The sequence below is a fragment of the Sinocyclocheilus anshuiensis genome, unplaced genomic scaffold (genome assembly GCF_001515605.1).
Source record: "Sinocyclocheilus anshuiensis isolate Anshui unplaced genomic scaffold, SAMN03320099.WGS_v1.1 scaffold110, whole genome shotgun sequence".
NCBI classification, from domain to species: domain Eukaryota; kingdom Metazoa; phylum Chordata; class Actinopteri; order Cypriniformes; family Cyprinidae; genus Sinocyclocheilus; species Sinocyclocheilus anshuiensis.
Genome location: NW_015544155.1, coordinates 353,220 through 380,207, shown reverse-complemented (window position 1 = coordinate 380,207; position 26,988 = coordinate 353,220). Strand labels below are relative to the sequence as shown.

The window sequence follows — 26,988 nt, the reverse complement described above, 5'->3', positions numbered from 1 at the left end:
ACTAAACTCTAAAAATTCACAGCGTTTTATTATAATAGTGTTCTCATTATAATTGTTATGTATATGACAATCCCAGTCATAGTTGCATTATTAATATTATGCATTGTTGTTTGTCCTGCTTGCACTGCAGGCATGATCATAACACCCCGCGAATATTCGACTGTGAGATTGGTATTCGAATCAGGCTCCTCCTATCGAAGCATCATCTATTCAGGGTCACCCCTTATTTTTTATTAAAAAAAACAACAACAACATGGGCAACAAAGGACCTCAGAGTCAACACAAAACGATGTTTACAACCCTTTTTAAGTCTGTAATATGATGCATTTTAGAATGAAATGGACTTGATCAGCTAAAGTGGTCTCAATAGGGCAGATAGTTAAAAAACAAGAAAGGTTGGTGACGTCAGATGAAAGTCATTTGAAAGCAAAGATGAAAACACATTGTCTTTGGAATAATGCATACTAGGGATGCACAATACAGCAGTCCAAACTGGTTCATTTTTATTAATAGATTTGAAAAAAATGTATCAGTCGATATATGCCTAAATTCATGTTAAGCATTGAAAACTAGTTTTCGTTGATCGTGATCAATTATTTTGACTTATATAAAGTCACGAATATTAATAAGTCATTTCTTTTGAGAAATTTCTTTTCTTTTTTTTTTTAGATTTCATCAGTATTACTGCAGTTTCATGTAAGCACCACGAAAATACAAGGAAGAAATGTATCCATCTAAGCGCTAAATTCCTGGGGATTTAAACTCTTGACATCTGGCAACCACAAACATTAAAGCTTGTTGAGCATTAAAACTTGTTAATGCAAGATAAACGTTTCAGGATAAATAACCAGCAAGACAATATCATAGATGCCTATGCTTAATTGTGAGAAGCAGAAATTGTAATTACAATTAAAATATGATTAATCGTGCAGCCCTAAATCACTCTAATCCCTGATGTGCACAGGTGAATAATTCACAATAAAAAGGTCCATTTTAATTTCATGTTGACTTTAAGATAGTACACCGTAGCAAAACAAACAAAATATGGATGGCATCTACCCTGACTAAAATCTATTGTTGATTGTACAGCACATATTTTTCTCTGCTCACCTGGTCCAGCAGGTGGGGAGCTGACAGTCATACCCTGTAAGCTTCCATTCCTGAGGAGGGATGGGGACTTCTGAATCCCCAGACTGCTGCTACCAGCACCCACTGCTCCCACACCTCCTGTACTGCTGACTGCACTCCCGCGGCAGGCCATGGTGCTCATAGAGGATGGCGAGGGGGAAGTGGATGAGGGCATTGTGGACCCATGCTCTCCCATATCAGTGGTTTTACTGTCCTGGGTGGTGAAGCACGGTCCATACCGGTTCCTCCAATTCCCTCTCTTCTTCTTCTTCCCGCCATCCTCGCCAGTAGATGAAGACGATGTCGCAGAAGAAGAGGATGAGGAGGGCTGGGGTCTTTTGTAGCCTGCCGAGGCCAGGCTTCCCAGCTCTCCGGCTGGGTGACAGTTTTCGTAATGCTTGCTTGAGCTGGAGCTTTGGGGGAGGGACATCATGCTGAAGGTGTTGAGAGCCACCATGCCTTCAGAGGCTGCGCTTTCTGCACCACCCTTCATGTGGTAATGGCTAAAGGATGGAGGTGTGTACGAGTCACCGGCTCTTAGGCTGGGATCAGAGAAGCTGAGGAAATCAGATGTGGGCTGAACCACAGACCCACTAGTGGCTGATTTACTGCTGCTGTTGCCTAATAAAAGACCTGAGAGAGAAAAAGGAAGACAAAGATAAAAGCACACCTTAATATCACAATAACTAATTTAGTTATCCAAAATGAATACCAAAAAACCCTCTCCAAAATGTGGAATGACTTGACAGTCATTTTTTTTTTGTCCTGATCTATTAATTTATTCAAAAATATATTGACTTGACTTCACCTATTTGATAAGCATGTTTTTAGCTCCCCCCCCACCCAAAAATACATTTTAAAACATTTTTGGAAATAACGATTAAGATATGTACTATTACATGTAAGGTGTAAGGAAAATTTTACTTGGTCACACCACATGAAATCAAATGTATATTTTTGCTGAAAATTCTATGGAAAATTTTCAAAACTATATTAAACCAACATGTATACAAACAGTTTTAAGAACTGATAGAAAGATTCTCCCTTTTCTTATCAAGGATCCTCTTATTTATCATCGAAAATGAATACAATTTAAAGTTATTCTACTAAAAAAACTAAAAAGGCTGCCTAAATCTCCAAACCCAGAAAATAACCTACAGAACCTGAAATCAGGCAATGCCGACATCTTCCACACCTAGGTGGGCCAGTCAAACTTGCGGGAAGCCAAACAATCAGGTATGTAGTCAGGCAAGAAGGGTGACCCAGATTTAGGTGTTCATTCGGGCCCTCCCCTCAGGCAAGGACTCGTCCTTTAACCAAAGCCAGAGAAACTCCGACATGCATGTTTTTACAGCTGTGGCAGGAGGCTGCTGAGGCTTTATTTCCCAATTTTACTTCGCAGTCTATCCCTTGAGCCTCCCGCTAACATTAAAACACGTACAGAGCTTGCATGCCAGTTAACACGTCTCGAAGATAAAGCAATGTCACACAAACAGCTGCCATAACCAATAGATAACTAACGGTATTCTGTATTCTTTCCAAAACACATCCATGAAGTTCTGCTATATCTTATCGCTGGATCCTAGATTAAACACTGCTATAAATTTACTGTCATTTCTCTCTGAAGACAAGCAAAAAATGTGTGAAAAGAGAGTTGAATTTAAGCAAGTGACCCAGAGATCAACCTAAACCCTTTTTGAAAGAATATTAGATTTTATCCGCCTTTCTTTTATCAACGACAAGATGATTCACATATTCGGCATTATAAACAGCTTTACATATTACCACTGCTCTCTGTTATTGTCAAACACAAAAAATTAATAAAAGATTGCTGATATTACAATCTCTCATATACTTGGAATATTACATCAGGGCAGCATAACAGAACAGTCGTGTGGCTCACCGAACCTGGGTCTGTGTCGGGTGTTGTCACAACAGCCCAGACAATATCACATACTCCCAGGCAGAAGATTAGACTCCATAGTTAATCACCACCATCTTTTGATCTCATTGCGCTCTGCTGAGAAAACACTGTGTTGTTTCTTCTTCCAGGGTTCCTTGAAGGTTCCCTTTAACTCCAGCGAGGAGGCTCCTGCCGTACTTTGACACATTAATGATTAGTCTAAATTTTCCAGACGTGACCTCTGCTTCAATCCCTCCATCACGGCTTGATAGCAGAAAGGAAGGGAACATGCTTCTCCTCCGATTCCCAAACTTCCCTCATAACACACATAAACACACTCACACACACACAGGAGACACCACCCACGACACAAACGGCTCGGAAAGACTCGCTGCTCCACATTGCAGCGGCAGCCAGTCAGACGACAGTCTTATCACACACACACACCAAGCTTATGTCTTCTGGCTTCCATCCAGCCCTGTCACAACAGACTCACTCAAATGTCACACACAGGAAGTCGACACGAGACTTGAATCTGGCAGTTCAATTTGGGAACATGCTAATTCATTTCATTCATTGAAAGTGAAGTTGGTATGTTTGGAAGTCTCACCTTGCTGAAAAGGACTGGTTGAGGAGGGAGCTGTGGATGACGTCGCTGTGGTGACCACGGGGCCGTGGGGTTTGCCCGGTGCCAACTTGCGGCCCCTGGAGCCAGAGATTGAGCTGGTGCTGTGATTGCTGGACTTCTTGCATTTGCCATCCGAGCTCTTGCCATCAGAGGAGCTGCCATCCTTGGAGCTGGAACTGGAGTGAGACGGAACTTCCTGGAAGTTGGCATTAGTGAAACGACCTCCGCTGTCGTCCAGTCGCTTCTGAGTGGAGGAAATGGAGGAGACACTTCCGCCACTGCTGCTGTTGTAGCTCTGTGGCCAAGAAGGGAAATGCACATATGGACAAAAATGCTTGTACTTTTTGTAAAATACTCAAAAAACAAACAAACAAAAAAACAAGTAATGACAAAAATAAATAAATTAATAAAATACAAAACTAAATAATAAAATAAAATATTAAAAGATAATTTTATTTATTTTATTTTATTTACTTTAACCTTCATATATATAAAAAGAGCTGGGTAGTAGCTGATTACATGTAATCCGGATTATATAATCAGATTCCAAAAATTAAGTACTTGTAATTGGATTAAATTAAATTTTAAAATACTCTAAATCAGACTAGTTACTTTTTTATTTATTACATGATTACATATTATTCCCACAATAGCAATACATTATTCATAATTTATTGATTCTCCCTAATTCCTCTTTTTCATCTTATAAATGTTCCTTTCTAAAATAGCCGACTGCTTACATAAACTCAGAAAGTCTTCCAGTTTTGTGGACATTCACACAAAGACCAGTCAATACAGTCAGCTGGCTACACAGCATTTGATCACTGGACTTACAAAAATCAGTTCAGGTTTAAGAAGAGTTTCAATTTTGCATCAACTACTGATGAACACATTAATTATTAAAGGTTATTTAACCATGTATTATTGTGTCTTTGGAAGGCTTTTGTCTTTCAAACACATTAAAAAGCACAAATTCATGCTATTTCTTATTTAGCCTACATGTAATGCAGCCATTCCTTTTTTGTCAGCTAAACCGTTTTTCACCTAATATATTTACTTGAAGTTCCCCCGAAGATTTTAAAATAAATATTTTAATAATTATCACATTTGCATGTTCACGGTTCTTTGACGTGGTTAATGGTCACATGACAAGCAGATAAACAAATTTTTCAATAAGAATTTTATTTTGATTGTTGTTATTTTTTTAAATAATTTATGATTTATTAAAACGATTTATTATAATTTTACATTTTTATGATTTAATTAATTATTAGCTTTTTATTAAACTCACGAACCCCCTGCAGTTCCTTTACAAAGCCCAGTTTGGGAAACCTTGACGTAATGTTTAATTCACTTCATGATGTTAATAACAAAGAATGGAATACATTTTCTTCCTCTGTATTTTTATATCAATATGGTACAAGATTATCCTATTCAAAACAATGTGATAAACAAGTTAGGTCAAAAGTAATCAAAAAGTAATCTGATTATATTACCTAAAATGTGTAATGTAGTGGATTACGATACTAACTACAATTTTTGTCATGTAATTTGGAATCAGTAACGTGTTACCCAGCTCTGTACATTTCTATATGTCTACATAAATATCTACACATATATATATATATATACATTAGGGATGTGCATCTCCATAACTGAGGCAGATGCGATACGCATCTCAATGCATAACCAACGATACGATACATTGAAGATACATATGAAGCAGCTAGCGATGCGATGCGATACGATACGATTCACCCCTATTACGATGCAGTGCGATCCGATTTCGATTCGATCCGATTCAACACAATGCGATTCGATGCAATACGATGCAATGGAAAAAATATGATCGCATTTATTTCTTTGGTCCAGACAGACAGCAAATCATAAATGAACTTATGTGACTACTGACTTCTAACGCCTCTAGGCCTGTTTCATAAAACAAGTTTACCAAATAGGCCAGGCTTATTTCAGTTAGTCTGACTCACTGTTAAATTATTTGGTTCCATAAAACTAATTTAACAAAGATCTGCTTAAGATTAAGCGTCCACAAATTAGTGAGATTGTGTGAATTTACATTGTCGTTTATGGAACTGCTTTAGCCCCGATTGATTTGTTTGGTTATTTCAAGTCAGATTGTGGAATTTAATCCCCGCTTTTCCTCAGGTCTCTGTAGTGTTGTTGTGATACGTCATATTCACGCATAGCGGTGATGAGAGAACGCGCTTGAGAAACAGTTTCGAGAGGAGAAATCAATTTACATATAAAATATTGGTCACTTTCTAAACAATAATATATAAATAAATAAATTAATCTAAATTAAAAAACTCATGCATCTATCATAATCTAACTCACCTTCTCAGAGGACACCATCAGTGCTGGCACCAAGGAAGGTGATAATTCCAAAGCCTTTTTGTGCTTTGGTTTGTGGCGATCTCTTTCTTTATGTTTCTGTGATGAAACAACACAAACAACAACATTAAATGAAGATGGTACCGCAAATGCTTCAACTAAAGCCAGTAGAGCTTGGGAAGGACTTTAGCCTACACTGTCATTTTCTGAAACAAAGAGGCAGAAAGATGGGAAACTTAAATGGGTGAAACAATGAAAGTCTCATTCTGAACACAGGGTATATACAGGAATCATGGGGTAAAATTTAATACCTTTTAAGACCTTTTTTTAAGACTCTTTCCATACATTTTAAGACGTCATCGCCACTCCAAGTTTTAACCGGTTACATCGGCGAAACTTTATAACTTACATTTACTATTGATTGTAAGATAGCGCAAATAAACAGACTTACTCCTTATCAATACATAGACTTGACAGAGTGTCAGTACTGCACCTGATCATGTCTGAATGATCATGGAAGGTAAAATAATGATCACAACTATTACATCCTTTTAATTGTGCATCCCAAGCCCATTCCAGTAAAAAAAACAGCCCAATGTAGCGCAATTACCATGTCCCAAATATAAAAATGTAATTTCCATCCATAAAATACATATTTTACAGTCACTGTTATGCACATTTATCATAAACAAATGCTCAAATGCTTCCTACTAGTGTGGCCCAAAACATTTAGCACAGTTTTATTACAGGTAGAATGCAAAATGTTTCAGTACAAGCACTTCAACCAAATGCAATTTATGCAATATTTCAGTACCATGGGTGCAGCAGGCGCAATGATATTACGCAGTGCCTGAAAATAGTCCCCAGCTAGGTCACTTCCAACGGAAGGCACGCTCCCTGTGTAAGCAGGTGGTCACGTTGGTTATGTTGGCGGAAGTTAACCTATTTTCAGGCGCTGCGTAACATCATTGCGCCTGCTGTCATTTTTGAGCGAGATGCTAATGGTCTAATCAGATTCAATGATCTATGCTAAGCTGCAGCTAAAAGTGCTACCGCCAGAACCGGAGATCAGCTGAATGGATTCGAAAACAGTAAAACTCAACTGTTTAACTCTAGGGGAGTTGGAAAATGAGTAACGTATGCTAAGCTGCAGCTAAAAGTGCTACGCCAGACCCGGAGATCGGCTGAATGGATTCGAAGACGGTGAAACTCAACTGTTTAACTCTAGGGGAGTTGGAAAATGAGCCTATTTTCAAAAATAGTGGAGTGTTCATTTAACCCACTGGGGAAAATCAACCCATGGCAACAGTTTAAAAGCAGCCCAATTTCGTGGAAAAAAACAACAACAACCCTGCATCCAACACGAGCTGCAGAAGTCAGATTTGACTAATCACGGGTCAAAAGTAAGGAGAGATAACTGACAAGATGTTGGAGGATTTGCTCCTCAACAGATCCCGAGCTCATCGACAAATATCTTTTATCGTAGGATGTGCTCCCTTTACACAGTGCGCGCACGATCGCGAAATCGAAAGTGAACTACGACTGCGAGCGCTCATTCAAAGGGGATTTAAATACCCCACATATCGTTAGCGGCGCCCTGATGCGCGAAAATTATATACAATATTAGAATGGTTGCAGGAGTGGACACAAAAATCACGGGAGCGGATGGGAGCGTGGTCAGAAATTCAGTGTGAGCGGGATCAACAAGCCCCGCGCTATCACGCAGCGGCGCAGTCAGTCAGTGAGCGCCGTAACAGATGAAGTCAAATCTTGCGGGATTCCATAAATAAAATACACAGAACCCCACTATTTGACAAATATACATATTGAAAAGATGATACAAAATTGAATACCTTGGAAATGGCATTTAAGACTTTTTAATACTTTTTAAGGACCTTAATTTTCTCTAAATTGATTTATCAACTTTTAATACTTTTTAAGACCCCGCGGAACAAGTCAATCGTTTGCATGCATTCTTCAAACCCAGCAAGGAGAGCCACTTGTGCTGCCCATTAAGATCATCACGTAAAGAAAACGAAAGGGTTTTCCTGTAGATGGATAAGGTTTCACATTGCAGGCCTGACCAGAGTCTACTGCAGCTTAATTTACACCCCACGCTCCATACAGCTCTATTTGCGCCCGAGAAGCAGGAGCGTGAACAAATTTACACCTCGCACTCCAATCGAACACCTTCAAACTCTCTGTTTCTGTTCTTAAGAGTGCGGCTGTAAAAATATGCAGTGATCCAGAACCATTCGTAGAGAATATTTACACATTCCCCACTGGAGTGATATACAAACGTCTATCTTTTTTTAGCCACTTCTGTCATCTTTCAGCCATTGTCTCAGTTAGAATTGACAATTATTCTGAACATGATAACGGTTTACGCTACTTCTCAGTGCAAGTGGTGGTGACAATTCCAGAGGCCCTCAGGCTCAAGTTTTTCAATGAAAATGAAAATGAGTTTCCGCTTCCTCTACGCCATGTACAATTTTCCTGCATATACTATTTAAAAAGCCATTTTCTTAGAATAGGAAAATCATACAAACTTGAAATGAAGGTTTTGAATAAGCACCCTGGGAATTTTTTTAAGTGGGTGGAAAAGATTGTGTTTGTATTGAATACTCAATGCTATTGGTTTTCATCTGCAACCTATCCATATATCCAAATGTCACTGTTTTTGTTATGCTTAAAAATCCTTTGCTCATACTCTAAATCACAAAACATTATTTAAAAAATCACAAACCAGTTTTGTATGCAAAGACAAGGCTTCAAGTAAATAACATTGTTCCTAAAGGTGTTGACAGGGCAGGTGTTTTTGTGAGAAAAAAAAAAATCACGTCGCTACTTGGCTTTGTTTATGAATGGAAAAAAGAAAAATACACAGCATAACATTCATCTAATTTCCATCAAATAAATAAATTGAAACCGTCTAGATATGCACACGCTTACGTAATGAACTGCTGTTTACTGGTCTAATTAAAATTCTGACATAAACGTCTTGCAAGAGTTTGACATAAGACGACAGCTATCTTAATTATACAAAGATGAATAGTTCAGGCAGAGGACACTGCAAAAGAGGCACTGCAAAAAAAGCCAAGACACTTATCATAATTCATCAATGCCTTCAGCAGATTAGTGAAATGTAGCAAATCTCTTTCAGGATGAACAAAGAAATTACTCCTGAGGCTTCGGGCTAAATATTAAAATTCAAATACGGAATATGTAGTGAAATGAATAATGAAAAGTTTAATTCCAATTTTGAATTCATTCACTGAATTCATTTCATTTCATTTTTCAAAAAAAAAAAGTTTAAATAAAAAAGAAAAAACAAATCATCTAGAAAACAAAGCTAAAATCCCAAACACATCAGAATTTAAGATATGTGAGGCAGGAGGAGGAAGAGAGATTTAAAACATTTTATTCCCAGATGCCGTTCTCGACGGCCTCTCAGAGCACATCTGAACTAGCTGCAAATTTAGAAGCTTTTAGCCTCTATTGTTGTTTGGCCCTGGGGTTTGGAATTAGCTAGGTATACATCTGAGCCCCCCGACCTTTGACCTGGGAATGTGGAGAAGGGGGATGGGCCCCCTTTGCTAATGCAAATCAGGCGCCGTAACAATAGCCATGGCGAAGCACAGAGCACTCCACAACACGATCTTCAAGAATACGGCTCCAACCCGAATCATTGTTCACATCAACCCCTCTCAATGCAGAATAAGGCGAAGAAGTTAAACATCAGAATAATTCTGGGAGAAACAGCTTTAAATGGCATCTCATATTTAATCTTTCGCTGACCTAGATTACACAGGCTGCACAGTCTGTCTCTGAGCAGCTTAACAGAGCACCATCCGCTCCATTTTGGTATGCATTTCCAATGCAAACTCATTCAAACCAATTCAAATAATAAGTGAATTTGTGTCAAATAACCAACAGCCTCGATGTCTGACCTCCACTCCCTGCTGTAAGTGTTCATCTGACTATTGTGAGCTTTCAAATTTACATTTAAATACATGAATGTAATACATTTTACTTAAATGCAGTCTAATACTTGCTTCACATTACATTAAAGTGATTCATAATGACTGAAATTGTTTTAATTGTTTTGTTACACAAAATACAATAGCAAAATAATACAAAAAATATATATAAACAAAAAAATGCATGTGATTCCACACTTTACAATGAAATTGTGACTTAATATGTAAGTTGGTAAGCTTGCAGAATAGCAAAAATAAAAAATTATGTTTCAGAAGAATTTACATTTTTTTCATTTCAAGGGGATAAAAAAGACATAAAAATGTATTTTATTTAAATTAAAAATATCACCACTAGAAAATAACTTAAGCAGAATTATTAAATAATGAAGACAAAAAAGGTTCAGAACACACAATGAAATATAAATGAAACATATGAAAATAAATAAATGTAAATTCTTCCAACAAACATCAAAAACTGAAAAATACGACGAAACATTTAAAGAAATGTTAAATCGACAGAGCCATTTTAATGACCCGGTTCACACATAACAAATAAGGCAAGCTATCGCTGATTAAGATGGCTGCACAGAGGCTGCGTGTTCGAAAAATATTTCACACTATGAGGTCTGCTGGATTAGAGTTATTAGTACACCTCCCGTTATTATAGTAAGAAGAAAAAAATACAGACAGAGGCACAATCAAACATTTTTTCCACTCAGTACAGATCGTCTTCTGCCGTTATGTACACATTTATTGATATGAAGCCATGTTACAGGGCCTACGCTTAATTGAATTAGATGGGAAGGCAAAGAGGGCTAATAATGCTACATGTTTCATTCGGTATGGCTGCGTATAGAAAATTAGTGGAACAAATGACTACACTACCTATCAATACTGATTAAATGTACTTTGTGGAACTAATGGCCATGACGGACGCTTTTCTATGAATATATACTATATCACTTTGAGTGATAAAAGGCACTTTTCTCCCTCCCGTGGCTTTAAAAGCTTTGTGGGATATGAAAATTGTGTGTGAGAGGGGCGGCACAGGGTGACGGTGGCTCGTGTAATTTAAACTAAAATAATCACAGCGGTGCGTATTTCGGATAAACAAGAGTTTTGGTTTTGTGCATTTACCTCATAGTCTGAAGTCGTAAGGAGGGGGGTATCAATCACACATGGCAGGAAGTGAGGTAGATTTGGAGGCTGCCTTACCTTCTTTTCCTTGTCATGGTGCTTATCCAAAGAGTGAGTGGAAGAATACACTACTACTTCCTAGATAAAAGCGTCTGCTAAATGACTAAATAAATAAATTAATTAAAAATAAATAAGAATCACTTAAGCTTTGAGCCCTACTACCACGGCCTTTGCTCCTTCTCTAAAAGGTGAAAGAGGAACTTCGAGTTACATTTAAAGTCTGTTCAATTATCTTTTGTTCCTATTTCCTACTTCTCTCTTTTTTAGCAACAATGAAAATAGCCCTTACTGAGACAAAGGAAACAAATAGAAGACAATAACGGAAAAAAGAAGGAAAAACACATTGTCATGATAACCAATCAGGATATTTTTCTATTTTGGGAAGCTACTCTGTCAAAAAGCAACTTGCATTAGAATATTTCGGGTGGTTTGCTTATTTTAACGGTATGGCAGCATCCAAGGCTATTTTACTTACAGGAATATAGTTTGGGAAAGCCACAGTACACTTTTAAACTTTCAATATTTGATGTCTCTATTTAAAAAAAAAATCAACAACATTCTCTTACCAACAGAAACAGCTGATCTTATATAAAAGGCTGATATATAAAAATGTGCCATTATATGAAACCAACATTCAAACTGACCAACTATAGATATATTCTCACAACACAATTTAAATTCTTCCTAATATTTTTCTCCATTTATTTAAAACAATCTTAGTAAAGTATGCCTCATTTCTTTTGAAGTCAATGGTCACTAATGCTGCTATTGTCGACAAATGCCACATAAAAACCTCAGGTTACAGAATGGTCTTTGTTTATCAGCAGCCCACTGAAACAAAGGCCTACATGGAAAAGTCAGGGGTTAGTAGCCAGCTACTGAACTATTAAACCAAGAGACTGTGCTGACGCTGTCAGTCCATTAACATGGTGACAGGGAGACATGGTACATCCTGCAGAAACATCATGCTGTCATGTATAATGGATGACAACAAACAAAACAAGCAATGTGCTGTCACTTTATTCTGACCAAAAAAAAAAAAAAATGGTAGATGACAAAAATATTTAAATATCTTAATTATATTCATATAAATGAACACTACCGTTTAAAAGCTTGTAGCCATTTTAAACTTTTAAATTGTTTAGAAGCCTCATTATATGATCAAATATACAGTAAAAACATGAATATTGTGAAATATTACAATTTAATATTACTTTTTTCCCATTTAATATATTATCAAATGTAATTTACTCCTGTAATGGCAAAGCTGAATTTTCTTTAGTGTCACATGATCCTTCAGAAATCATTCTAATATTCTGATTTGGTGCTCAATAAACATTTTTGTGCCGAACTGTGTGATATTGTTTCAGCATTCTTTTGATCAATTTATTACCCCCTTCTGAAAGTATACATTTTTCAAAAAAAACAAAAACAACTTTTGTACGATATTGTACATTTACAATTTTTTTAATCAATTATATAAATATTCATATATCTGAGCCAACAACGATGCTAAAAAGCCAAATTAAAAATATGAAAAACAAATCTGTAAAATATAAATAAATACATAAAATCACAACACAAGAAAAAAAAATGTAATACTCCAGCATCTATCAGAGTAATCATAAATGCCTGAATTTAATAAAACGGTGTATACATAAATAAACAACACTATCCCTCCATCCTCAACTCATTAGAATCCCCTATGAGAACATCACAAAGCGCCGGCCCTGCCTCCGGCCCCTCACTCAGAAGACCTGTAGAGGACTAGCAGTATCAAGAAGCCTTTGTTGAGTGGGAGAATAGACACACACACAGCACAAATCTGAGAAGCAGCAGGGGGCTGTGGCTCTAAAGCTCAGCGTAGCTCTAGGGCTGGAGTGAGTAAAACCCTTGCCACACATACACACACACACACACACGCACGCACGAACACCCAAGTCCACAAGTACACTGATAACCGAGCAAAGCTGGACAGAAAACCACAGGCCGTTATGCTGTAAGGAGAGGAAAGGAGAACCACAGACCAAGGTCCAGTGAGTTGCTGTTGATTATCAACGAGATTAAGGGGTTAAAGGGTTTGAGGGAGATTGAGGTGGGGGCGGCAGGGGCCACTGGGGGTGGACGGAGGGGCTTATGCCACAGCTCAGCTTTCAGCAGCTGTAATTGGACCTGTAATGCGAGACATTCGAGAAATGAGAGATATTCCAGATGAGTGTCTTTTTCGAAAGCCTGTTGCATTCACGTGCGATTCTGAATGTGCAATAACAGCTTGAACTATGATGACATGGTCACAGTGATGTGATCGACATGATTCAGGTACTGGCAAATGTAAAAATCAGTCGCTTGAGTGCATCGGAAATGCATTAGAGACATGAAGTATACCTCAGTATATGAAGCACTAATGGCAAAATACACAAACTATGACCATCAAATACTAACTCAGTAGTAAAGCACGTCATTTATGGGAAAAACAACATATACACTCATGTTTGCGGAGTCTGGGATCTGCAGGAATTTTTAAATGTTTTTGAAATAACAAGGATGCATTTATTTAAAGGGGTCATATGATGCGATTAAAATTTTTCCTTTCTCTTTGGAGTGTTACAAGCTCTTGGTGCATAAAGAAGATCTGTAAAGTTGCAAAGACTAAAGTCTCAAATCCAAAGAGATATTCTTTATAAAAGTTAAGAGTCAACCATGCCTACCTAAAATGGCTCGTTCTAACATGCCCCCACATATCTACGTCACGATGTGGGAAGATCTGCATAACACCGCCCAAATGTTCACGCAAAGAAAGAAGGCGTAACTTTTATTCTCGCTGTAGTATTGTTGCCGCCGCCACCTCCATGGGTTTTTGTTAAATGTGAGCCAAAATCATCACAATTAAAAGAACCAAAGACTTAAACTACTTCAGTCTGTGTGAATTGAATTTATTTAATACACGAGTTTCACAATTTGAGTTGAATTACTGAAATAAATTAACTTTTATTTCAGTAACACGACATTCTAATTTATTGAGATGCACCTGTAATTGCTTTTTATTTTAATGTATTAAATATAATTTATTCTTGTGATGCAAAGCTGAATTTTAAGAAGCCATTACTCAGTATTCAGTGCATCATGACCTTTCAGAAATCTTTCTAATGAGCTGATTTGGTTCTCAAGAAACATTTCTTATTATTAATTACAGTTGAAAAGTTGTGCTGTTTAATATTTTTATGGAAACCGTAGCTTTTTTTTCAGGATTCTTTGAGGAATAGAAAGCTCAAAAGAACAGCATTTATTTTAAATGCTAAAGTTTTAAATGTCTTTACTGCCACTTTTGATAAATTTAATGCACCCTTGCTGAATAAAAGTATACTTTATTTAAAAAAAGAATCATACTGACCCCAAATTTTTGAACAATAGAGCATCTATATCTACACATCTTTGTGAAAGCCACAAGATACTATACATATTATATATACTATACATTTACATAAACGGTACCGCAACTTTTTATTTATATTCAGCCTGGACATCATTAATGCCTTAATTTAAAATGACATAATTTCTCTAATGTCATCAATCAAAAGCATAAAAGCTGTGGGATCCACACCAGCGGGGCTTTGTGCCATGGTGTTATAGTTAGTACAGTATGGTTTTAAAAAAGCAGATTCTTACCAGTTTACTGTAATGGTACTTGCAGTATCCACAGTATTTCACATTATCAGCATCTGAGCCCTGTTCTTCACACAACAACCCAGCAAACTGAGCGCTATATTCAAAGAGAGAGAAAAAGCAACTTTAGAAAGATTGTACACAATGCATATTAAAAATTTGTAATATTTAACTATTTTTATATTAATTAAAACTATTATTATATCAGTTTCAATAAATTACAGGGAAGTCTGTTGCATTTAACATGTCTTCCTATCCATTTAACAGATGGCATTATTAAGGACATTAACATGCTTATGAGGACGTTTAGCTGGAATATTAGGGCTTTGCAACTCACCATGTGACATGAAAGGCTTGTCGGCAGCCATGTTTGTTGCATGTCATGCAGGCTCCAGAAGCAGCTTTGCTCTCACGGCCCTGTTCCTCACAGATGTAGCATGTCTAGATAGAAAAAAAAAACAGTCACCAAAGTGACTCTTCACATATAGAAAGCAGTTATTATGGTATATAATCATTGCTGCATGGCCCACAGCTTGTTTTAGCGTGAAGGCTCTACCAATTTAACAAGTCTCTCAAAAGCCGCCCTTCCCAGCGCCTCGATTATTAGGCAAGTGATAACCATGCCATTTTAAATTGGCTCACAGTGAGGACTCAATTACCAACAGAGCCGAATCTATTTTATCCCAGATTTTAAACCCACTATTTCAAGCATGAGATTAAACTTGGCTCCTTAGTCCTGCAAGTCATCAGACACACTACTGAATCCAAATCATATAACACTAACTGATTGTATTTTACTTATCTACTGTGTTGAAGGGCATCCATAGAAAACAAAACATAATTAGATTTTCAAATGAAAAATGAAAGAATGGTGTCATGATGGCATATCCCATTAGTACTTGATTGAACATTGTTTTCTTTACCCTCACGGTTGAGCGAAAAAGTTTTAAGCTAACATCTAAACATTTGGACTTTGCAATTACTCTTGAGTTACGGTGATGCACAGGAATCCAACCAGCAGTAGTAAAAACCTACACCTGCAAGTATTTAATATACAATTTAATATTCACTCTAACAATTTCCATGACTTTTAATACTTTTTCAGGCTTGGAATTGACAACTTTAAAAATTCTCTGGTATTTGAGGATATCCATTGACAAATAAATTTGGTTGGTTCTTTTAAAATTCAGACCGTAAGTATAAATTCCCATAACATGGATCTCAGTTTTCATTCATTCAGCTTTGGTGCAGAATTAATGGCAACATTCTATGTTTATCTAAGATTGATAAATGTAGCACTTAGTCCCTTAAGAAAACACATTCACAGTATAGACCTAAACTCCTTACATGTATACGGTTTACATGGTTGAGCTGATTTATGAGGCTCTTATGTTGAGCCTTTGCTTTCCTATTGTTATCCAGGCTATCAGTGTGTGTCTTTCAGTGGACAGGGAACTTACCTTACTATAACGTTCATGAGGGACAGACTGAAGCACAATGGGCTCCATGGTGGATACGTTGGCGAACTCCACTTCTGGGATGTAAAGAGCACAAACCACATGGGCCCAACCTAAACAAGACACAATGACATATGATCAGTAGATGTTAAATAAAGAGGCTAAGACTGAATTATTCCTTTATTTCTATGCAAACTTGCTGTGAAGATGGAACTGGGTTTAACAGCATAAAAAAAAAAAAAACTGGCTAAATTTATTAAGATTATTATAAATGGATAAGCGAAACCATTTTTTTTTACTTAATTTGACAAATTACTTAAATATAATTTAGTGATTTTTCATATAAAACAACTGAATAATTTAAAATTATTATTATTATTATTATTAATAAAAAATATTTAAATAAATTGTTGTTGTTTTAGTTATTATTTTTATTCATATTTTTTTTATTAAAATTTAGATGTTAAAAGATGGATAATGCCAAATAGGAGGCACTTATATTTAAGACATTATCTGTTTTTTTTGTTTGTTTTTTTTCAAATTTATTCGAGACCATGGTCATTTGTTTGCTCATAGTCCTGCCTATGGGGCATGCCTGGCTTCCGCCACAGTGTGAAAAACACTTATTAAAGCATGTGGGCTGAGTGTGAATGCAAAGACGAAAGACCCAGAACTGGAAGAGGCAGAGGCATATTCTCTCCTGCTTAGCGTCTAGACCAAGTGTTGAACCATAGGGTGTCAGTCACAAGCACACTACACAAATATAATATAATTATTTCAGGCTACTACTAAACCTTTTCTCCCACATCAGCTGCCTTTTAACCACAAAACCCCCAAACTGCGAGGATTTAAATTGAATGACCATATTCTGTGATATGTTTGTTAGAGGAGAGCAGATGCTATTGATATCAAGCTGAAATTAACCTTAAAGAAATAAGCAAATGAGTTCTGTTTAACCAGCGTAAGAGCACAATAACAGGTCTAAACTTAAAGGTGAACCCATGAACTGTCTTTGACCCCAGCCTAAAGGGATAGGGAGGTGGGTTTTGTTGTTTTGAAGTCCATCCAAGAATCCAGCAGAAGCCTATAAAACCAGGCAATAAAACCCAAGCACACCCCAAAGAACTTCTAAACCCCTCAGACAGAAGGGTGGCACACTTAAAAAGAGAATGATTTGCCAAAGATGTCTTTTAGAGCATAAAATACTCAAATATTCATATTCTAGTTAGTCAGAATAACTGAAAACCTTTGGACTAAAGCAACAATTAAAAAAACTGAAAGGAACTACCAGGGAGGCTGATCTATAGTATGAACTCTTCAGAAGGCTCCCTGTGAAGGAAAGAGGGTGGGTTTTTTCAGTTTTAATTTTCCTTGCATGTGTTTCAACATGTTGTTAGGCCAGGTATATTCCATGTTTTCATTTGGGATTATTCTTGTGTTTGCATAACTTAGCAGAAGTAACACCTGTAAAAACCTCTCCATGTGCTGGTCTGGTCACTACTGCTGAGTTTCACTCCTCAGTTGGCCGAAATGTATAGATATCTTAAAAGCAACTCACGAACACCTACATCTCAGAAATCTTCACTCCTACTTATAAATAATGGCAAAACGTGGAATGTTTATCTCAAAGAATTTCAAAAGGTTTTACAAATTCAGAGCAAAAAAAGAGATTACACTGTCTGAAACATTTAAACCATAAGCCTGGGGCAATGATGTTTCCCTCATGGCCGTTAAAAAGCTCACCAGCCCTAAAGATGGGGCATGGTCCCGCAGTTGTGTCCCATGCCATGTTTACAGTCTCTGAGCTGCCCTTGCCGTGAACCCGGAGCATGAAGAAGAGGAGACTCCTTTCAGCCCCATAATGACCCCGCTGAGACCGCCCACCCATAAAAACAAGGTGAGAGATAAACACCCACACTTCCTAACCCCCTTTGCTCAATTACTTAAAAAATAAACAGACAAAATCTGCAAATTATGTGCGAAAAAATGATATAAAACTCTTGGTTAATTAGAAAACAGCAGTGTTTCCCACATATAGACTTTACTTGGGCGGGCCGCCCAGGTATATTTGGAGAAAGATTTTTGCTTTTATTATTTTTATCCTCTTATACTTTTTTTTATCCGCCCGAAATAATGAAACCATCCGTGATCGAAAACTAGTGGAAGAACATAAATCGCGATACAGCCTATTTATTATTAACCTTCAAAAAGCTATGATTTCATTAAAAAACTCGAACTCGAGTTGATGAATTATGACAATATCTACTTTATGGCCCTTTTTATAATATGCTTTAGACGGTTGTAAGAATGCTTATTTTATCTCTCATCTGAAGGAACAGCCCGCAATAGTGTAGACATTTCAAAATAAGAGTCCCGGTGTATTTCGGGATTTTTAATAATTACTTTTTTTTTATTTTTCTGGGCATTATTGGTATTTTGGTTACACAATAAATTGTATTTAATTTAATTTCCATTTAATTCATATTGAACTATTGTAGTTTCTGGCTGGGATGCTTCCACAAAGGAAGAAAAGACAAAGAACATTATTTGACACATTATTCAATATATAGATTTTACTAGTATTAGTCAAATCTGTGTCCCACTCACTGAGAGAGCAAAGCAAGGAGAAAACTCTACCATTTAAATGCTGTAATTTTGCATAATTTACAATGCATAATAATGCATCATATGAGTACGTAATTAAATGCAATAGTAGCCTATGTAATTAAAATGAATTTCAATAAATAAAAATATTGTTAAAAACCTCACATTATTTGTCACTTGTCACATGTAGTAGACCATTTTTGTGCCGTGGGTAATAGGAGGATTTTCCACCCGGCTACCACCGCAAGTATATTTCAAACCTGTGGGAAGCACTAGGGCTGGGTATCGTTCAAAAATGTTCGATATCGATACCGATACCGGTTCGTGAACGATACTTTTTTCGATACCAATTTTATGAAATCAATTTTAACAAGATTACATTATCTAAAAAAAAAAAAAACTTTGGTTTTATTTTTCAGCTTGTTGATGACTCATCTCCTGAGCCAATGCACAAAGGAACAAAATGTAACCAACACAATAAATCAGTGCAAAATAGTTTTAATAAAGCTCAAATAGTCTTCAGTTTACACATCTGTTAGGCTACATTTACACTAGTTAGTGTTCGTTTTAAAACGCATAGCTCAGACAGAATCATATTTTCCACTGATTTACTGATGAGCATTAGCAGCTTCCAGCACTGCCTGCCTGTGTTCTCCCTTCTCCCCTGATCGCTGCTCTGACTCAGAGGTAATAACATATTTAATTTCAGCAACATTACATGGCCAAAACACACATTAGACGGCAATCGGAAGTTAGGCTTATTACAAACACTCGATGGTGGTTTAAAGTGAGTTTTGAGTAAAAGTGGAATATAAACCTTATTTATTGTCTTATGTAGCATGATGCTACAGTTTGCATGAATGGTCACATAAAACGCGCTTTCGGTCGTGTAACGTTAGTATGAACGGACATCTGCATATGATCGGAACTCCACGCAGCTGCCGCGCTACTCTATACTTGTGGTATTACAGTACCACGAGAGCTAAAGAGAGCAGACTGCTCCGTGCGCTTTCGAATCGCTCTCGCAGATGATCGATCTGCGCCGCACCGCTTCAAGTCGAACACACCGGCTAGTGCTGCAGGCTTATTGGCTCACTGACGCTGATGAGATTAACCCCTTAGGTATCGAAATTTGGTACCAAACGACGAGACGTTTTTCGATACTCGATGGCATCGAGGCAATTCGGTCGGTACCTAAAAAGTGTCAAACTCGATACCCAGCCCTAGGAAGCACTGAACAGTTTAGGTGCATTTTATAAAAAGAAATGTTAAAAAATACGATTGAACTCTTAATGCATTTATTCATCACAATATTTTCCTGAAACCCAAATAAAATTAAATTAAATTTGTTGAGGTGAGATGAAGATATTTTTGACTAATTAACAGCTTATTGATGAGATATGGTATTAAACCCTTTTTACAGCAACGTCTCTGTGATAATTAAAACTGGATAGCAGTGAAATACTCCATACAAGAGGAAATCAATGCACTGCATTGTTTTGTTTTTTTTACAATGACTTTCATTAGTCGAGTAAAAATAGAAAGGTGTCATCCTCATCAGAGCATATGTTCCTCTCAAGAGCTTTCATCATTTTATCACCTCTGGGCTGACTTACCCCATTTGAAAACAATGACAATTTTCTTGTTGTGGAGGTAATAATAAACGTCCCACATAATTGTTAACCCATCAAATGGTTTATTTTTCAAAGATTTTATCAAATATTTTATCTGTTAAACACACTCAACCATCAAAACCTTAAAGCAAAATACAGAGCAGTACAAAACCGTGCACAGCATCACATATGTGTTACCAATGGCTGCGGTGTCTAACATCCTTTACGCTACTGGCCTATATTTAGCTACAGAGTGACTGCAGTCTATTCTTGTCTACAACATTTAGAGTAGGCCTAATGCTAGAGATGTTTTTCCTCAGAACAAGTGCAAAATACAAACAGTCAGCATAAAGTTAGATGTCTTACCTCCATTATCTGTTCGTTTCAGTGCTCCATCTTTGTGGGGACACAGCTCGCACCTCTGTGAAAAGAAGAGAAATACATGAATCCACACTCCATCTGACCATCTGCAGACCAGACACAGCTCTGAAGGCTTTCAGGAACTCTACTTCTGACATGGACGTCAAATTAAAGCAGAGTTTAAGGGTTAGACATCATTTTTTTCCCTTTAAACTAGAGAACAGAGCATCAATGAAACTGTAGACAAAAGCCTTTGATAGTTGACTGGAGCGGGAAAACATCCCTGAAGAGCTGCTTCTGTATTCAAGAATAAAATAGGACCTGTTCTGCTATAGGAGAAAAACAGGTTTAGACAACATTTTTCTGAAATGAATGACAGGACAAGAAAATAAAACAGTGTGAATATGAGATGAATTATTGAATAAAGACAGCTACTACCCCTTTTGAACAACAAAAACAATAGAGAGGGTTGAAAGTGTCCTCAAGAAATGGGCACTGACACATGGTCTATTACACAGCATATCATGCATAAATACTATGACATTTCACTCATCTTTAAAGCCTTGAATAGGGTTAGATATTGGGGCAAAACATTGTGCTTGGAACCATGCCGTTACTTGCCACATACCACTATGTTCAAAGTTTTTAAACTTCTGCTCAGTCTGCTGTCCTCATCCTCTTTGTTACAGGTGGTGGACAGTCCTCCTTCTTCAGGGGTCTGCCAGCTCGGCTTTCTCCCCCTCCACCCTTTAATCTTTGGGAATAAAGTGGCAGAGCAGGGCACAAATGGGGAAAAAATTGGCTTATTTGTAGTAAGTGGAGGAATGAGGACAAATGTAGAAATTTGGTTTCATAATTACGCTTTGGGAATACAAAAAAAGGCTTAAAGTTTTAAAAATGCTCCAGTAAGAAATCTTTCTGATAGTGCAAGCTATGATTTTCACAAATCTTGGCTAGAAGCGGCAAAAAGGCCACAAAAATATTACATGACAAACCAGTGGATAATAATAGGGAAGTCCTGTTTATTTTCAGACTGAGAGCAGTTGGCATTGAAAAATGTAATGAGCTGTAACAAGTTTCCCCTTCTTGTGACTAGGGTTGGGTATCATTTGTTTTGTTTTTTACGATACCGGTGCCAAATCAATACTTTTAAAATGGTACCGGTGCCTAAATGGTGCCTGAACCAATACATTAAAAAAAGAGCCACAAAACAACAGTGGATGACATTAAAGTAGGACTGCACAATTTACAAATTAACAAAAAAACAACAACTTCTGTACACTTACAAAAAGTGTGGATTATCATGCGTTTAATTGAAATTTCTTCCCTATTTTTACCCCAAATAGGATAGAATAAGCATTACTGAGTGCTAGCACACTATCTGTTTCATTCATACTCGTAGCCAGGCGGCACCCTCACGCAGAAACCCCAAACATGCATCACAGAAGTAATAAAACTCATGAAGTTCCTGGAAATGCCTAATATGGACAAAGGCATCCAGCCATCGCTGTAGCTGAGTAAAAAGAAGATAGAAATGCTTTGATGATGAAACATGAGGACAATAAACACACAACTGTGACAATATATGGTTTATGGTGCGTCAAGCCATCTCTGGTATTTTCATAATAAAAAAGGATATTTATAATCCAATGCTAATTAGTGGTCGACCGATATATCGGCCGATATCTGCCATTTTCACCTCGCTTTTCAGACCGATGAGCTTTGTAAAAATCGACGCGTTTCAGAAAGGCGGGGCATAGAGGAGAAACAATAATGTACAGTATGTGGAAAATGTGTTTTTTGAACCTTAAACCGCATAAACACATTTCAATACACCAAATACACAAAATAATGTTCTTTTTAGCAACATCATATGACCCCTTTAAATAATGCATAAAATTTTGGTTTGTTTTCACCAAACTTTTATATCCCCAAAACACTCAGACTAAAAGGCATGTGTCGCATGGGACCATTCTGTGATACTTTTGGGTCGCTATTCATTGATATTTTATGGATGAGTGTGAGAGGGACAATTCTTAAAATTTCTCCTTTTGTGGTCTGAAAAAGAAAGATGAACACAAGGGTGAGTAAATTAAGACTTATTTTTTCATTTTTGGGTGAACTAGCAATAGCTCATGGACAAAACTTCAGAAAGGATGAAGTTTGTCCATGCATACTTTGAACTGTCTGATCACAGGGAATTTCACTGAATGCCTGTCTGGCCTTCTACCCTGTTTATTATAATATGTCCCTCATGCTGGCTACCAAAGCTTTTGAAGTGAAATCTGTAAGACCAGTTCAAAGTATCAATTATAAATAATATCATCTGTCAAATGGAAACTGCAAACAAACCCACAATATACAAAAGTGGAAGGAGATCTGGACTTCAGCAAAACAGATAGCCTGAAAGATTTATATAAAGATGAGGAAACTCACCACCCTGGCAGCACGTTCCTGTGATTCACATTTCCTGCAGAACCAGGGGCCTGTGGGGACTTGGACAATACCATAGCAGGCTGAAACAACAGGAATGAAGGACAGATGAGTTGAAGGGACTTGCTTCCAACTAGTGGTCGACCAATATTGTTTTTTTTGACAGCCAATGCTGCTATCTTAGAGAGCAGGGTGGCCGATGGCCGATATATATGTGTATGTGTGTGTGTGTGTGTGTATGTATGTATATATAAGATATATAGATATATAGAGAGAGAAATAGATAGATAGATAGATAGATAGATAGATAGATAGATAGATAGATAGATAGATAGATAGATAGATAGATAGATAGATAGATAGATAGATAGATAGATAGATAGATAGATAGATAGATAGATAGATAGATAGATAGATAGATAGAAAAATAAATGTGTCAAATAAACATATTTTAGATGGCACTCAGTAATCTGGGATGTTAGTTTTTTTTAATAAAGCCAAGGTAACACCTACAGCACACTGTGAAAATGCCATGAATATGACAGTGGGCAAATAGATAAAGTGCAGCATAGTTTGAAATCACAAGTTTAATGTTTGTCGATCGCGTATCTCGGACTTCAATCCGTATCAGACAAAAAAAAAGTCCCGCCTCGAACACGTCGGCAATACAGAAAAAATTATCGGCAGATGCCGATAATGGTCGACCACTAATTCTATGGCGTTATTTTAATGACAAATGTCAAGAGCGTATTGTAGTGCGAAAGCACATTAATATAATGCGCGAGCGCGAATCTCTCTGCTCTCGCACAAAAAAAAATATTTCATATCTATAGTGCATGAGCACAGAGATTTGAGAGTGCACAGGGCACAGTTTGAGTGAGAGGAGAGACACGTTTTAAGTGCATCTGGTTTTGTGCGAGAGCAAAAGAAATCCGCACGCAAGCGGAGAGATTCTCGCTCGCGCATTATATTAATGTGCTTTCGCGCTACAATAATACGCTCTCGACATGTGTCATTAAATAATGCCATATAATTCCAACTACTGTAAATCTAACAGCTTGATTGTATGGTCCTGTCAGGTTTCAAGATTAAAATGCGAGTGTTAAAAATTATATTTTAAGGAATGTGTCAGATGTATTCCTAGTGCAAAAACATCAGGGCATTAAATTAACACCAATCATCAGTCAAATGTGGGTAATTTTTGCACAGTTGTGGGTAACTCATGCAGGAAATGCTGTTGCCTAACTGCAAAAACACATGCACTTGAAAAAAAAAAGTTTGATTATATCTTAGTGAACAGACAAAACAAAATGCAGCATGAGCACTTTGCAGAACAAAAGCGTTGTGGGAAGTGTTCTTGTGTCACCGATCCCACAGAATTTGGTCCTATACATCAATATTCCAAATGAGTTTATTTTGTTTTTATCTACAGTGAGGTTCACTAGTGATTAGGGATGCACCGAAATTTCGGCCGCTGAAAATGGCGTTTTCAGCCGAAAGAGAAAAACGGCCGAAAATATATGGTGCGCAGGTTTCACTCTCCATCTAGCCGTCGTCACTGCACGGTGTGACGCTCCAATATTCTGCTCTATGAATGTGCGTTCCGCCAAAGACCATAGAATACCCAAGACCTGTCACTCGTATAGTTTTAAATGGGGAGAAATGTAATGCTTAATATGGCCGCTCTATAGAACGAAGCCCTTCCTTCTGAGTAAAAGAGCCAATCGCTAATCTGTAAAGTCGGCGCATCACTGCAGCTGCCGTTAGAAGTCCCGGTTGCTATAGAAACAGTCATCGTTCTGAGACGTGCGCTCAGGACTGCGCATGCGCACTGGCTGGTCTAGCCTGGAAAATTGCCTTTTTTTTAACACTATTTGAGCAAAAGAAACAACATTTATGACACCGTTCTTGTCAGATTTCATTGGTGATTTCAAATACGAAATTTAAGCTTAAACTTGGCTAACAGTTTTGGAGAATTTGATGTTTCCCCATTCAAAGAGATAGGAGCTGCACTTGCATGCCCCAGAGGCATTTCAAAGATGGCCGCCGAGTGACATGACTTGTCTTAAAGGGACTTTGATTCCGCTCATGTACCGCTCATGCTCACCGAAAAAGCATAGGCCGCTCAAACAACGCTCCGGCAGGAAATTTCTATGTAGTATACTTGTTCCTGTTTGCAATAGCGCTACTGTGCTGTAACATGGTGTAGGACTGCTGAACTGGGCAAATGACGCTACTCTCTCGTGACGCTATGCTCTGCTCACATGCTCTGATAATAATAACAGCTTTGTAGGATTATACATTATTTGGATAATTAGTAAAAAAAAAAAAAAAAAACAGTTCTACCAGATTCTGTTGCATAGAACTGAATAAAGATAATATATTGATATTTAATATATATATATTTTCTGTTCAATTTTATTGTGTTACTTTCAATAAAAGTGTGGTTATTTTATTGGTTTGTGTTTTTTGATTCAGTGTCATTAAAATTATTGAGTTAAATTAAAAAGTCTTACAAAATGACTTTATATTATTTAATAAAATAATAAATAATTATTACAAAGTATTTTCGGTTTCGGTTTCCGGCCAAGTGCATCCAGAATTTTCGGTTTCGGCACAGAATTTTAATTTCGGTGCATCCCTACTCATAATGGGTATTTTGTCATTTTGGGGTCAACCTGAACTAAGTTCTAAACAGACAACAGTGTGAATGAAAAGTTAAGTGGACCAAAAAGAGAGTCAACTTCACTATCAAGGCCAGGGAAGAGTGCAAAGAGAATCTTTTTTGGTCCACTACTTACAAAGGTCTTTGCATGTTTATTCAATTTTACATATTTAAAAAATATATATTTTATATATCTGAGCTGGAAATATAAAAATAGAAAAAAAAAATATTTTAGTGGGAAAGAAGTAATTTCACACCCTGAATAAAATAATTTACATACATGTAAGAATTCCTATCTTTGCTTTATAGTTATTTTTGTGCAAATGCAAATAAATGTATGTTTCCACTTATCAGAAAAGATCAATGACAGACAACAAACTAAGCAAATGTTTTGATGTCAAGGTCCCAATAGTCAGCCAATATAAAAACATTACAAAAAATATCTTTACCACAAGCTTGTCCAAACACCAACATAACATCTGTCTACAAGTCTATAGGTGACAACTTGACCCATTAGTACTGGACCATCTTCTGTGACCTACAAAACAGATCCTGAAGAACGAAATGACAGCTGACACCAATTCTAGGATATTATGATCCAAACTGTTGATATCAGGTACTCACATAGTGTGAAGGGCAAAATAAATTTGAATCAAAGTTAATCATTGTATGAATGATAAAACATTTCTTATAAGAATTTAACACACCGAAATCATGCCATGACTTCAATGACAGGTTTTATTAATAATCAGATTTCTTCTTTACATCTGAAACCAGATAAAAGTTAACTTTGCATTTGTTTGCTTCATTTTTCTCTTTCACTTGTCTGCACCAATGAGTCTCCTACAAGCACAAACTTCTTGGAACCAAGATACTTATGTATGTGAACTATTTATGTGAATTGTGAACATTTGAAGCATCATACAACCTAAAATAACACAAGACAAATAACTACATGCAGAGAAAACAATCAAGAGCCTGTTAAAGGGGTCATATGATGCTATT

At 37.0% G+C, this 26,988-nt stretch overlaps 1 protein-coding gene across 7 annotated transcripts in view; it reads right to left on the bottom strand.

The window, feature by feature from the left end:
• Positions 1 to 26,988, bottom strand: part of LOC107695408 (protein AF-10-like) — a 50,251-nt gene that overhangs the window by 21,454 nt on the left and 1,809 nt on the right. For 5 of the 7 annotated variants that reach the window (XM_016495294.1, XM_016495296.1, XM_016495292.1 and 2 more), the window contains exons 2-10: positions 23,322 to 23,401; positions 21,514 to 21,639; positions 20,892 to 20,946; positions 16,312 to 16,421; positions 15,189 to 15,292; positions 14,855 to 14,948; positions 6,015 to 6,110; positions 3,642 to 3,954; positions 1,111 to 1,761 (exon numbers count right to left, since the gene is read on the bottom strand). In XM_016495294.1, coding sequence (XP_016350780.1) covers positions 1,111 to 1,761; positions 3,642 to 3,954; positions 6,015 to 6,110; positions 14,855 to 14,948; positions 15,189 to 15,292; positions 16,312 to 16,421; positions 20,892 to 20,946; positions 21,514 to 21,639; positions 23,322 to 23,401 — 1,629 coding nt within the window. The remainder of the gene's footprint in view (positions 1 to 1,110; positions 1,762 to 3,641; positions 3,955 to 6,014; positions 6,111 to 14,854; positions 14,949 to 15,188; positions 15,293 to 16,311; positions 16,422 to 20,891; positions 20,947 to 21,513; positions 21,640 to 23,321; positions 23,402 to 26,988) is intronic. The other 2 variants (XM_016495297.1, XM_016495298.1) reach the window with 2 other exon arrangements.